This window comes from Carya illinoinensis, chromosome 1 (genome assembly GCF_018687715.1).
Source record: "Carya illinoinensis cultivar Pawnee chromosome 1, C.illinoinensisPawnee_v1, whole genome shotgun sequence".
NCBI classification, from domain to species: domain Eukaryota; kingdom Viridiplantae; phylum Streptophyta; class Magnoliopsida; order Fagales; family Juglandaceae; genus Carya; species Carya illinoinensis.
Window position 1 is genome coordinate 50,665,966 of NC_056752.1, and position 15,376 is coordinate 50,681,341.

Here is a 15,376-nt window from a genome sequence, read left to right on the forward strand (position 1 = left end):
TATCAAGTTTCTGGGTTTGGATAAGATTGGATGACTCACGTTCGAGAGAAGTTCCATCCAACCCCATCTATCTCTACCTAAACCTTTCTTCAAGTCATCTCCCTTTGTCTTCCGGCACTTGTCTATTTGTTTATCAGTATATACTATATAACATAATTTTCATCATTTAAATTACAATTAAATTTTGCATAAATTTTTATTTTCCCTCTTAGATTTTCATAACCTTCAATCGTATCGGTTGATAAGTTGAAATTCTTTGTCAAAAACATTCATAATTATTAAAATCATTTTTAAATAAAAATAAAAATATATACTATATTATTTTCTCACTTATATGCTACTGTATTGATTGTGTTTGTCATTTTAAAAAATAATAATTAATCTCACGGTTGATGATTAATAATGTCACGTCAATACAGTATGCCGAGATGGAAATTAAAGAATATATATATAATATACCTCATCTCTAATTAACATTCATTACTTATTTTAACAAAATCTCTAAACAATATTGATGAAGTGGTATTTTCTCTATAACACGTCACGCTGTATTAGTGAAAGTTGAAACCTAAGTAAAATCACATTTTTTTTGAATGATATGATCGCATCTTTGTGGTAAGATATTAAAAGTAGCATGCATATGTGTACCCCAAATTAATTTAATAATTACTCACACGTCGTAAACTCCTATATTCTTCAAACCTTATTAAATACGTACTACATTTAGATATCTAAATCTAAACTATCTCAAGTTATTTTATATAATTTTTATATAAAATATAATAAATAATTTAATTTTTTAAAATTTTAAAATAAAATTAATATTAAAACTTTTAACAAAATATTTTATCTAATCTCGTTTGAACTGTAATTAAATTTCCGTTTCGGCAGTAAACTCTACGCACGTATACGGTATACCCACATTCAAAGCTATCAGCTTTATAGCTAGCAAGATGAAATCCCCCACTAGAAATCGAATTGACGTCAATTAAGAGACTAGAAGAGGAAGATAAAAAAATTCAAATGTTTATCTTTGAACGGTCAGAAGGGCTGCGTATAGAATTTGAAACATATCTTTCTCTTATTTTCTTGGTACGTAGGAGCTGTAAAAGAACACTAATTTGATTTTTTCATCTGGTTGTTTAATAATTTCTAAGAAGAAAAACCTTTCATTTCAAATCTGACTAAAATCTCTTGTCCCCTATGATCCTTGCGAAGAGGGCAACCCAATCTCATGTTGGACTTAGCCAATACCTACCTTAATATATGCCTCCAAATGTATCCTCTGTACCTGCTCTGCTATATTTACAAGGACATCCTTTTTGACAATATATATATATATATATATATATAATTGATCACAAAATGATGCTCGCAGAATTAATGCAGATAGGGTATAGATGGGGGCTGTGGGGACACATAATAGATGATGGATTCAAGGCCATAATGCTTATCTACTTGTGTCCCGGTACAATCAACTGCAATGGGCGACTTCAAGGAATCCAAACCATAAGAGAAGATAATGTCGAATCTTAGGATAAGGTAGGCAATGAATGAACAAGAAAAAAACAAAGCTATTTACAAATTTGCCATTCCATGACTGCCACTTTCGTGATATTCCAACTTTCGAGTTCATGGATTTTGCGTGCTCCGGTTGTCGCCATTCGACACTTGTTCCAAGGCACATCAAGGGACCGAGAAGTAATATTGCTGATTATAGTTTTTTTTTTTTCCAACCTTTATTCATATTTTTTAAGATTGTTTTTTGAACTCAAGATATGGTTTTTTTTTTTTTAATCGTTTTTGTTTTTGTTGTTGTGAGTGTGCGAGGTCACTATCATCGAGCATATGGTGATCACTATACACGTGGTTCTACTTCACCTCAAAATTATGGAATTTCCAAGCACCGGGTGTCGTGGCACCAAATTTCCTAAAAGTTATACGTACCCATCTAATCCACGTTGTGTTCATACATACGCTACGATCTATATATATCAATCTGGTATGGTACCCAAAGAAGCGTCCCAACTCCCCAAGCTCATGCGTGCAAGATATAAAGCGTTGGCTTATCTTTTGAAATTTGAAACCATCATCGTATATAAGCATCTTTCAAAGCTCCATTGCCATCGATGGATGAAGGTCGAAAACAACTACTTAAAGGTCCAAACACGCCACCATACAATCACGAGCAAGCCAAAGGTAAAGATTATCAGTGGGTGATCATGGAAGGTCATGATAATGACGATGATGATAATAATATTAATATTAATAATAATTATGGCGGATCATCTGCATCTAACTCCCTTGAAGACTCATCAGCTTCTCTTGGATCGATATCATCCTCAGACATGGTGGATGATGCATCTTCAACATCAAATTCATGTTCTTCATCCTCACATTCAAGTGTTAGTGGACCTTTGTATGAATTGTCAGAGCTCATAGCCCAACTACCCATCAAGTAAGTATAGCTTCAACAACTCCACTCCAGCAAAAGTTCTGAGGAGGGATAAGCTTTTGGAACTAGAAACTCTTTTCTGTATTGGCATGAATAGTTGCCCACCAAGATTTTCAACCATCGGCGTTTATCTCAGTAGGAGTTATAATTATGAGTCTATCACCATGATTTTGCTACTGATCATCATCGTATCTGGTCTAGGATTTTGTAATAAAAAATTGTTATAATGTTACCAAGTTAGGCTTCCTTGGGTAGCAGCCTTTCCAGAAACTAAACTATATATGCACGTACAATTTCTGAAAGGCTGAAGCACGAACCAAAGCTACTTATTGCCAAATATTCGAGCTCTAGGGCTAATAGAAGTTGTAATATATATGCATGCGCAGGAGAGGACTTTCCAAGTACTTTGAAGGCAAGTCTCAGTCTTTTACATCTCTCTCGAGCGTGATGAGAATAGAAGACCTTGCAAAGAAGGAAACTCCCTGTAGAAGAAAAATGAAAGCATGTAAGAGCTATGGAGGTGGCTTGGATAACCACAAACAATACACCCTGCCGAAGGCAACCATTTCCAAGAAGGCATCTAGAGGTTCTTTGTCATCTTCGTCTTTTCCAAGCAGGAGATCAGGAAGTTTCTTGGGTATTAGTAGGCCCCCTCCAATCCCCGCACAGAAGATGAACTTTTGATCTATATAAATACCATGATCAGGTGAAGAAGCTTTTTTTTCTTTTTTCTTTTTCCTTTTAAGTGGACGTTTTTTTAGGCTAAGGAGCAATGTATTCAGGGAAAGAAAAACTCTTCATGTTGTACAAAAAAAATAATGATTTTTTTATTATTTTTTGTAATTTTTTTTAGGCTTATTTCTTGTTGTCTCCCAACATCCAGATTAAAAAAACGATTGTTATGAATCCACAATTTAGCACCCGGAAAAAAGAAAGAAAAGAAAACTACTTTCTAACAACTAAAAAGAACCTAGCTACGACTCGGGACAAGTTCCATCTGTTTTTGTCCAAAACTGTCAACATGACTCATCTTATACGATTCGATCTCTGAAAGAATTTATTCAGTTCTTTTCTCTGCTAGCCCTGATCTTCGAACGACTAATCTTTCCCAATCATGTGGGGTTTACTAGAAGCTGGGCTAAACTCATTTTTCACACGATAAGAAATGTTCCTTATACTGCGATTCCAAAACTTTTTCTAATGACCAAACAGTTTGTCTGTTTTACCATGGAGTCCTCTCAATTCACACATCCCAAAGAGAATAAATATTCGGCCGGAAAAGGGTGGCCTTTTTTGTATGCTTAAGCAAAACCCCTGCCACGGTAGCTGACCAGCTTTCTTTCATTACCAAGCGAGGGGAGATGGGATAGTTTTTATTGAAAGTTAAAAGATTGAATAAAATATTATTAAAATATTATTTTTTAATATTATTATTATTTTTAAATTAAAAAAATTAAATTATTTATTATATTTTATATAAAAATTAAAAAAAATTTTAATGATCAGATAAAATAAGATGAAATACTCTAATTTAAACGAGCTCTAATATGTCTTGCTTTTCGGTGACCAATAAATATTATAATTCAATAATCTCCAGATATAACAAAACAGTACTGGGCCTTTACTTTGGTGGGAAGAGCACCAATGGTCAAACTACGAAGAGCAAGCTTTGTGTCTGGCACAAATTTTGAACATGATTAATAATAAGAGTATCATAATTAAATAATTTATCCGAATTTCTCCATGAAAATATAACTAGCTTATAAGAAAATTGAAGTTCCACTTCTATATAGGCCAATCCCCCACTGAAGCTTTTGGAGTTGCACCTAACATCTGATCATTGCAGTCTCCCTCAGTTATAGTTACCTGTTAATGGAATCCACTTCATTACCAACAATTCACTCTACATTTGCAAATTGTGCAATGCACAATGCCCATTATTATAATTATCACCCTGGAAAGAGGACGGCGTCCAACCTTCAATATGTTACAGACTAAGTGCTATGAAGCAGATAGATAAGACAGGAAGATAAAGAAAGGGATAAGAAACAAATCTATGAAAGACAAGTCGGTGGTAAAGATGGATGAATGTAGTAGTCAAAGATGGATGAATTACAATCCAAAATTACAAGAAATCTTCTCATAAGATTAACGACTGCTCGGTAGTTATATGAGCAGCTATACGAGCAGTTATACAGTCAGGAATGTTTGACGGCCTACTCCTTGAAAGTTTCCAATATATGAAGGCTAAAACTTGAAACAACAGAGGATGCTGTTCCAACCAGGGCAACATCTGCTAAACAACAGAGGTGACAGAGTAATTCATGGAGACATGACTGGGCGATTGTGGATTCTGCTTGACCGCCTTGCTGAATTTGTTATTACCTGCGCTTCTCCATCTTTGCCCCCCTATTTTGATACACAAACAAATAAGTACGAATGATAAAAGCTGGTATCATAAGGAAAATTGTTTGTGGCATTTTTGTTTTAATCATGCCAATAGCTCTTGCATCCGACCCCCCTCCCATCCGACCCCAACGCTATAAGGGTCAGGGGATGGGGGCCAAGGTTGAAATTTTGCAAACTTGTGAATTGATGTAAAAAAGAGTTGAGGTTTGGATTCTAAAGACTTAATAAGTTTAAGACGATGTCAGGTTTACGACTATAGATTAGAGGCCTTGGATTCTATGAATCTCAGTATGTAGGCTTTGATCAAATATGTCGAACAAGGAATTCTGATTTGTTATATTGTTTTATAGCTACTTTTACATCTAAATTTTTATGTGCACTCCCCCTTAATACGTTTGATCAACGCCTCCCCCCCCCCCCCCCTCTTCCTAACTTTTAATGGGCTAGGCGACCTGACCCTAGCAAAGGATTGGATGCAAGACATTGAAGAAATACTTTGCGTCCTAAATTGCACTGATCAACATAAGGTACTGCAATCTGCCTTCAAGCTAACAAGAGAGGAACTATGATGGCCCGATTTGTTGAAACAATACGCGGCTTGATTTGTTGAACTGTCGCGCTTTGCCACATATCTAATCCCCAATGAGGAGAAGAAGACCCGAAAGTTTGAGGAGGGGTTGAATAACTGGTTGTATGACTGGTGGCCCTTCATATCCAAAATTTCTCAAAGTTAGCAATTAAGGCCACGATACTCGAGCAAAGCCTTAAGAGAAGTGCTAAACTTCAGGAGCAGAGGAAGAGGTCGACGCCCACCATTGGGGTTCTTCTCGAGCAAGAATCAAGGACTATGGAAGAGGAGGAATGAAGCGAACAACTCGGGCCAGAGACAGTGCAAGACAATTGACGAAATTGTTGGGAGCTGTTCTGACACAGAGACGATTCTAAATAAAGGAGGGACGAAATTTAACGTGGTTCGGCAATTGCCTACGTCCACAGCTGCTGTTATTTCACTATGAAATGATTTTTACAGAAAAAAATTTCTCTCTGCTCACCCACTCTCTTCCTCTCTTCTTTCTCTTTTGCACTCTCTACTGCACGCTGCTGTCTGCACCCTTAAGCTCTCCTATTTATAGGAGAGCAGATCACTACGTTGCAGCAATTTGCTGCATGATTCTTGGGGAGGTGGGGAGGTGCCTAACAAACCAAAGAAGCAAACGGTGCATGGCTCACCGTTTGCTATTTTGTCTCCATCTGCAACAATCTCCCACTTGGAGACAAATGAGTCTACATATCTTCATAGCAATCATCACAGCAACTTCAAGTCATGCCTTTAAGTACGAAGTCCAACTGAAGCTATACACAGCTTTAGTTTGTCAGCAGTAACTACTTTTGTGAACATGTCTGCTGGATTCTCTGTTCCTCGTATCTTCTCAAGTATCAGCTGTCCACTATCGAGAAGAGATCGGATAAAATGGTATCGCAACTGTATGTGTTTTGTTCTGGAATGAAAGGCTGGATTCTTTGCAAGAAAAATAGCACTCTGACTATCACTGTGCAGAATGCCTTTTTCATTCTTCTTTCCCAATTCCTCCAAGAATGACTGCAACCAAACCATTTCCTTCCCTGCTTCAGTTATAGCACTGTATTCTGCTTCTGTAGTTGAGAGAGCAACAATCTTCTGTAACTTAGAAGCCCACGATACAGCTATACCACCCAGCGTATACACAAATTCAGTAGTACTTTTTCTACTGTCAACGTCACCTGCTAAATCAGCATCTACATATCCCTGTAGTTTTAAACCTGCTTTTGTAAAGCATAGTGACGTATCTGAAGAGCCTTGTAGATATCTTAAAATCCACTTGACTGCTTCCCAATGCTGCTTTCCTGGATTACTCATGGACCTGCTCACAGCTCCCACTGCTTGTGCAATATCTGGCCTTGTACAGACCATGGCGTACATAAGACTACCAATAGCAGATGCATAGGGTATTCTGTTCATGCATTCTTGCTCTTCCTCCGTCTTTGGCGACTGATCCTTAGTTAGTCGAAAGTGACTAGCTAAGGGTGTGCTTACTGGTTTTGCCTTGTCCATGTTAAACCTTCTGAGCACCTTCTTTACATACTCCTCCTGGGAGAGTTTGAGAGTATCATTAGACCTGTCTCTAATAATTCTCATACCAAGGATTTGTTTTGCAACACCCAAATCCTTCATCTCAAACCGCTTTGACAACTGCTTCTTCAGTTCATTGATTTCCTCGATGCTTGACCCTGCAACGAGCATATCATCCACATACAACAGTAGGATAATATAAGACTTGTCAAAGTTCTTCATATAGCAACAATGGTCAGCCTGCAGTCTTGTAAATCCATTACTGCACATGAAGTTGTCAAACTTCCGGTACCATTGTCGTGGAGCTTGTTTTAGGCCATACAAGCTCTTCTTCAGTTTGCAAACTAGATTCTCTTTTCCCTTCACTGAGAATCCTTTTGGCTGGTGCATATAAATGTCTTTCTCCAAATCACCATGAAGGAATGCAGTCTTCACATCTAACTGCTCAAGATGTAGATTCTCTGCAGCCACAATTGCCAACACTAGCCTGATAGTAGTCAATTTTACAACTGGGGAGAAAATGTCTGTGTAGTCGACACCTTCTTTTTGTTGAAACCCCTTCACGACCATTCTGGCTTTGTAGCGCTTGCTACCATTGTGTTCTTCTTTAATTCTGTACACCCATTTATTGTGCAAAGCCTTCTTGCCTTTTGGAAGCTTAGTTAGCTCCCATGTCTGATTTGACATCAGTGACTCCATCTCATCTTCCATGGCTTTCTCCCACTTGATCGAATCTTCAATTTGTAGAGCTTCATCATAACTTTCCGGTTCATCACTATCTGTTAGCAAGATGTAGTATAGAGATGGTGAGAACCGCTGTGGTGGCCTGATTGTCCTTGAAGATCTTCGAGTAGCAGTGAGTGGTGTACGTTGTTCGATCTGTGTATCATCATTTTCTTGATCCTCGTTCTGATCAGTGTTGACGCGAGTAACATCAAAATCAACAACCTCAGGTTTCTTTGGCTGTTCCTCAGATTCAGCTTGTGACTTAGCTTTGTACATAATCTGCTCATTAAATATCACATTTCTACTTCTGATGATTTTGTAATTTTTATCATCCCAAAATCGATAGCCAAATTCTTCATCACCATAACCGATGAAAAAACATTTTCTAGATTTGGCTTCTAACTTGTTACGATCAATAGAATCTATGTGAACATATGATAAACAGCCAAAAACTTTCAAATAGGAAAGATTTACCTTCTTTCCGCTCCAGACTTCCTCTGGTAGATCGAATTTTAAGGGAACTGAAGGTCCCCGATTAATCAAATAGGCTGCAGTGTTAATTGCATCAGCCCAAAAACATTCAGGCAATCCTGAATTCAGCCTCATGCTTCTGGCACGTTCGTTGAGAGTTATGTTCATGCGTTCAGCTACGCCATTCTGCTACGGTGTCCCGGGAATAGTCTTCTGAAATTTAATCCCATTTGCAGCACAGAATTCTTTGAACCCTCCGTCGATGTACTCTCCTCCATTGTCTGACCTCAGACATTTTAACTTCAAGCCTGTTTCATTTTCAACCATGGCTTTCCACTTCTTGAAAGTATCAAAAGTGTCAGATTTATTTTTCAAAAAATAAACTCATACTTTCCTGCTTGAGTCATCAATAAATGAAACATAGTACCGTGATCTTCCAAGAGAAGCAACTGGGGATGGCCCCCACAAATATGTGTGCACCAACTCCAACTTTGTAGATTTTGGAGTTCTACCATTTTTCAGGAAACTAACTTTTTTCTGTTTCCTAAAAATGCAACTTTCACACATGTCGAAATCAGTTGATTCCAACTTTGGTAACTTCCCCTTGGATAATAGTACTTTCATTCCTTTCTCACTCATATGACCAAGCCTTTGATGCCATAGGTTGGCATTTGCATCAGCAATTGCAATAGTATCTCTAATACTTGAAGTCATGTATAGAGTACCTGTTTTTGTGCCTCGAGCTACTACCATAGCTCCTTTTGTTATCTTCCACGTGCCACCGGTAAATAGTACCGAATGTCCATCAGCATCAAGTTATCCTACAGAAATCAGGTTCCTCATGAGCTTGGGAACATGTCGCACCTTCTGTAGCAACCATGCACTTCCATTGGGCAGATTGATGGGTACATCTCCCATGCCTTCGATTTCCAACGCTTCACCATCTGCTAAGTACACCTTCCCGAAATCACCAATGACATAATTCTGCATGATTTCTCGGTGTGCTGTAGTGTGGAACGAGGCTCCTGAATCTAACACCCAAGATTCAATTTGGTTGTCGACTGAAAGAAGTAGGGCATCTTGGAGATCTTCTGTTGTGGCATTAACAGAGTCATGCTCATTCTTCTTCTTTGCTTCCTTGCAATTATTTTTGAAGTGGCCAATCTTGCCACAATTCCAGCACTGTACTTGTTTTCCGGACCTTGATTTACTTTTGCCTCTTCGGGACTTCGATCTGCCCCGATTTGAACTTCTACTAGCTCCTCTACCTCTCGTCTCGAGGTTTAAGGCAGAACTAGAAGTTGATGCTTCTCCTGTATCTCTTCTGCGAACTTCCTCGCTAAGAATATGGTCCCGGATATCTTGATACTTCATCTTTATTTTGCCATAAGAATTGCTGACAGCTGTTCTCATGGCCTCCCAGCTCTTTGTCAATTGAGCTAGAGCAATCAGTGCACATACTTCATCATCAAATTCAATCCCCACTGAAGCTAATTGATTGATGATGGTGTTGAACTCATTCAGATGTTGAATAACTGGAGTTCCTTCTGCCATTCTCAAGTAGAATAGCTTGTACATCAAATGCACTTTGTTATTGGCTGATGGCTGCTCGTACATGTCCGATAGAGCTTTCATCAAATCCGCCGTGGTCTTTTCCTTTCCCACATTGTGTGCAACTGATCTTGACAGTGTTAGTCTAATGACTCCCAACACTTGTCTATCAAGGAAACTCCAATCTTCATTGCTCATGTCATCTGGCTTTCTTCCTAGGAGTGGAAGATGTAGTTTCTTCCCATAGAGATAATCCTCTATCTGCATTCTCCAGTAGGCAAAGTCTGTACCGTCAAATTTCTCGATACCAACACCTTTAGCTTCTTCTCCAGCCATAACTTTACAAATGAGTTCAAATTCAAACAAACAAAGATCATCACTGCGTCCGAAACACTCGAATTAGCTAGAAACGAGTTCGGAATGATCCAAATAGTTTGTCAGCACTATTTGATCGTTGCGATAGAACTCCAACTGGCGTGATCTAGCCCAAAATGATCTGCAACACGTGGATGGTTCAGATCCAATGTACTGATGCCGAATCTCAAAATTTCGACCGTACGGATGAGTCCGGAATGATCCAAATAGTTGGAAAGCACTATTTGATCGTCGAAATCGGATTCCGAATGGCTTAGATCAAGCCAAAAACAGATCTGAAAAATGGATGGTTCTGATCTGTCTGGCGCGTGAGATACACGTGCTGCACAGTGCGCGTGGGCACGTGTAGAACACGCGCGTACAGTACTGTGGCGCATGGGGAAGAGTGAGGCGCGTGTGACACACACGCCGAACCTCTCTAGGGCGCGTGGGGGCGCGTGGGCGCGTGTCCTTCACGCGTCTTCAACCTCTGGCGCGCGTGGGGGCGCGTGGGAGCGTGTGGTGCACGCGTCTTCAACCTCCGAAGTGCGTGGGGCGCGTGAGTTGCAGCAGATGCACGCGCCGATCTTCTAGGGGCGCGTGTAGCCTCGTCCGACCTCCGTTTTCGATTCCGTTTGTGGCAACGGATTCGTCTCGACGCGAGGAACACCTTAGAGTTGTCAAAAATTGATTTTGAACAACTTGAATTTTTGGACAGCTCGAACCAGTGCTCTGATACTAGTTGTTGGGAGCTGTTCTGACACAGAGACGATTCTAAATAAAGGAGGGACAAAATTTAACGTGGTTCGGCAATTGCCTACGTCCACAGCTGCTGTTATTTCACTATGAAATGATTTTTACAGAAAAAAATTTCTCTCTGCTCACCCACTCTCTTCCTCTCTTCTTTCTCTTCTGCACTCTCTACTGCACGCTGCTGTCTGCACCCTTAAGCTCTCCTATTTATAGGAGATCAGATCACTACGTTGCAGCAATTTGCTGCATGATTCTTGGGGAGGTGGGGAGGTGCCTAACAAACCAAAGAAGCAAACGGTGCATGGCTCACCATTTGCTATTTTGTCTCCATCTACAACAGAAATAACCCTTGCAAGTCATGCAATGTAGTACACTTTGAGAAATGCAGAAGGGAAATTAGACGGTGTATTCGATGTGGCAAGCATATTGGGCAATTAGATGGTAGTATGCCTCGGAGGACGGATTCAGTGGCACAGGGCAAGAATCAATGCAATACAGTGTCGGCCAAAGTTCATGCACTAACCTTTGGAGGCTACAAGGATGTTATCAATGTTATCACAGGTACTCTACCCTTTTTCTTCAATTAAAAAAAACTATTGTTGTATTGGATTTTGGGGCTACCATTCTTTCATCTCAACAGGTTATGCTAAGTTTCGTACCTTAGGAGCTGAAAGGTTGGGTTGATGAGAAGGGGTATTGATTATGACTAAGGATGAAAGAGACCATCATCTAGATACATAAATGAGTTGTCGTAGTAGGTGTGTTACAACAGTGATTTATTCATGAGATTGGCATCATGGGTAACCAGTAGCCACTTCAGTTGGCAAAAAATAGGTTGGTCCATTATTATTAGCATATATTCGTTGTGCCGTTTTGTATTTATATGCAAACCATCTTTCTTTCAACAAATAGCAAATTACAGCAACTGAATGGCTTACCTTTTCTTTCACAATCTTCTTCCCAGAAGTATATCTTGCACATGAATGAGAATCCATCGTAGAGAGCTCCGACAAAGCCGGCTGGGGTTGTACAGGATCTGAATGGACTTTGTTCCTTGACTTCGTGGAAACATAATACTCGCTCTCTTCACTTTCTATCCTCCAGTTTTTCATAGCCCAGCTCTGAGAGCTGCTTACCTCTCCAAACACAAACTCCCCGAGCAACTCAATTGTTGGTGCTCGGCTTTCATTATTACCTTTGAGAGACTCCTCCACTGCATGAAAAGATGAATAACTCACGAAAGAGCCAAAACGTTCCATGTGCATCTCTTCCCTATTACAAAGCACTGAGCTATGCTTCTCTGCTATGACAGATTCAATACGAGGTTTTGAGATCAAAGAAGGCTTTGGGGTCATAGAAGAATCCTTTCCAATAGTTTTCTCCATATCTACCACCAGAGATTCAAAACAAGGCCTTGCAAATAGACAAGAATCCTTCACTGAAGCTTTCATACGCTTATGGTGGAAACCCCAGACCAAAAAGGCAACGATCACAGAAAATACTGAAGCCCCAATAATCGCTTTCATTAACAACAATTCGATTTCCAAGTACTTTGTTAGGCTATCCTCCAAATATCCTTCTGCTTCAAGATTGAGAATCTCAAAGTCTGTATCACCATTGCCCATTCTCTCTGATCCGATAACTTCACCATCTCCAGCTTGCTCATTGTGAACTTCTTCAGCTGAATCCACCATAAAATCATTTCCTTCTTCAAGAATATTTGCAATATCGAATTCTATGATTAGGCGATCCCTTCCATCAAACGTGGATTGTGCCTGATAATCCTGCAAAGTTTCAAACTTTTGTATAGTTTTACCAATTTGCAACTTATGATTATCAATCATCGTATCAGAAAAATCCCTTATCTATTATGGTCACAACCTTCGTCAATATCTGCAGCTTGTGGCTCTATCATTTCACGCAACTCATCAACTGTTCCCTTCTTTCTATCTTCAACTACCTCTAAAGCTTTACTTTTTGCACCCTTTAGATATATTACTTCAATGAGCTCCTCAGCAATGTCTACTCCTATTTTCACATCTTCCACCGTTTTTTGTTCCTCAATCCTATCTCTCTGGTGTCCACGACCCAAATCTAATTGTATTTCTTCTGCCCGATCCCAAATGTCACTTCCACTTTCAAGTCTCCCAGCCAATAAAGCTTCCGACGGTTTAAAATCTTAAGGTACCCACCTTTATTAAGACCCTCAAAAGATTGTAAACTAGGTGAAGGTGCTGGAGAATTCATTGAAGATATATACAAGGCAGAAAGAACGAAAAGAAAAGACCAAACTAAAAACTCCAGCACCCTTTTCAAGCTCCTACCTCTTTCCTCCTCTACCTCCTCAATTTCCACATCACTTTCCTCAAATTCTTCGTCTTCTTGCTGTAAAGATCCTTCGTGAGATGAAGGCAAAGAGCCACGACCGCAAACCGAGTCAGATTCCTCCCCACTAGCTTTCCCGAATTCAAAAGAACCACTTGTACTAATATACGACTCATCTTTTCCTTCTTTGATATTTTTTTCTCGGCGAAGAAAAATCTCGCGGCGCCTGTTCGGCACGTACCGGAGAAATTTAGGTCTTGGAGAAAGATAATTAGTTAGCGGATCATAGGGCCGCAAAGAAACATCAGCAACAAGAACATTCTCCCCATTCTCATCGGATTCAAACCCCTGCGGCGATGATATATCTGAAATATCGGCTCCGGGATTCACAAAAGTGATTTTTGATTCAATCGGGGTCTTTTGGATATGGGAATCGGAGAACATCGATTCTGGGGCCGCATTCCTTTCGCCTAAGATTTTCTTTCTCGGGACAGCGACCTTGCTAGCTGCAGATACGGTTTGGTACATGTAATACTTTGGGATAAATTTCTTTGTGGTCTGAACGTTAGAACCCATTTCTGGATGGCTTTGATTGTTCTCATCTGAAAGTAAAACGATACCATTTCTTTGTACAAATGTGAACGGTTCAAAGAACTGAGAAAAGTATACATATAAAACCGGTTTGTGATTTCACAAAAGAAAAAGATGACTTTAATCAAACCAGTTACTTAAAAGTTTTTCTTGCTTTGGATTTGTTATGATTTCTTGAAAACCAAAAGATATGAGACGGAGAAAAGAGAGAGGGTTACCTGATAATGGCACTCTTTGAATTCCAGAAGCTTTGATAGACATCGATGATGATGCACCCTTATTGTCCCGGAAATGGATTTTTCTTGTACTTTTTTCCACTAAAGAATGTTTCACGAACTCAATCAAATAATACAGAAAGGGAATTTTCTTTTTGTGTTCGTAGTGATCTCTTTGATGCAATCAAACTGTCACGTATAAAGAAGAGCGTGGAGATATGAGCGTTAGGACAAGCGCATGATCTCATAACTAGTGGAAATTTTCGATTTTGAAAATTTATTCGACCGTTGGAGTGCCAGTGGCTCAACGGTAAAATGCATTAAATATGGACGTTTTTTTTTTTGTTTGGAGGGCCTGCCTTCTTAGGATCCAAACCGGATGGAGCCAGTTGAGCCAGGAATTGATCTATTGCGAGGGCCTCGTTCCAAGTGATGGGCCGAGTTGCAATTCAACAGACTGAAACAAAGGCTACTTGGTAAACGCGAAAGAAAGTTTTTAGTGGCTCGAGTGGAAAAGAAATAGCCGTGGGTTGTCAAAGTGCTATACATTTTTTTATCTTTTTAAAGAGTGGGATTACTTATTAAAATATTAATTTTTTCATATAAATCTTATATTAATTATTTTTTTGAAATAAATATACGATATTTTCATAACCTATGACAATAAGTATCATTTCTCGTAACATTTATTGTTATTTGTTGCGGGCTTTCCAAAAACACTAAATACTATAAGGTTCATTTTATATACAATATCTTCCTTTCAGTCGCTCAAAAACCTTAGAGTTCTAATAAAAAGTTAAAGGGATGATATTTCGTAAATATGTGTTATAATAATGGCATAATATATTTCTATGATACATTACATTTATAAATATTAAAAATTGATAAGTAATATCATCGTCACAAACCAATAGGTCTGGGAGATGATCTAACAAAAAGGATACATCATAACTTTTGGTAGCTTGAAAGTGCAACGTGTCACTTTCGATAATTCCCACTAAAATGAGACAATAACGTAGTAACAACATGCATTGGACTTTAGAATTAAAAGAATTATTCTCTTTTGACTCTTAAAAATAAATACTTATGATGCTTTTATTTTTATAATATTCTGATCGACTTAATTATTAAAGGAGACTCCTCAAAATCTATAACAGTCCATTAGAAATTCAATTATGGAATTTCTATTGATTTTAGGAACCTCGCGAAAATTCTATAAGTTTTCACGAATCCATTAATCATATAGGTTTTAGTCTAACTACATAGTTAGTGTTATTATTTACTATGGTATCAGAAGTGTGTTTTTGATTATTGAAGATAGTTAAAAGTGTCAAAATGTATTATGGTTTATGCCATTAGACTCGGAGGGTCATTTAAGGTCTTATGGCGCAATAACACTTTTTCATATTTTCAGAC

The 15,376-nt window shown here is 38.8% G+C and overlaps 2 protein-coding genes across 3 annotated transcripts; one reads left to right on the plus strand and one right to left on the minus strand.

Annotated features, from left to right (window-relative positions):
• The first annotated feature begins 1,990 nt into the window (after window positions 1-1,990).
• On the plus strand, window positions 1,991-3,298 carry LOC122281866. The gene is made up of 2 exons (XM_043093687.1): window positions 1,991-2,458; window positions 2,842-3,298. Exons 1-2 carry the CDS (start codon window positions 2,130-2,132, stop codon window positions 3,137-3,139), a joined length of 627 nt encoding a protein of 208 aa, XP_042949621.1. The 5' UTR covers window positions 1,991-2,129; the 3' UTR covers window positions 3,140-3,298.
• Window positions 3,299-4,363: 1,065 nt separating this feature from the next.
• On the minus strand, window positions 4,364-14,223 carry LOC122281871. 2 transcript variants are annotated; one of them, XM_043093712.1, is made up of 3 exons: window positions 13,964-14,223; window positions 11,768-13,660; window positions 4,364-4,864 (listed from the first exon to the last, which is right to left on the minus strand). In XM_043093712.1, the coding sequence occupies exons 2-3, from the start codon at window positions 12,671-12,673 to the stop codon at window positions 4,778-4,780; spliced, it is 993 nt and encodes a 330-aa protein (XP_042949646.1). In that variant the 5' UTR covers window positions 12,674-13,660; window positions 13,964-14,223; the 3' UTR covers window positions 4,364-4,777. The 2 variants fall into 2 exon arrangements, with proteins under 2 accessions (XP_042949646.1, XP_042949636.1); XM_043093702.1 differs by having other exon boundaries at window positions 11,768-13,756.
• Between the last annotated feature and the right edge of the window lie 1,153 nt (window positions 14,224-15,376).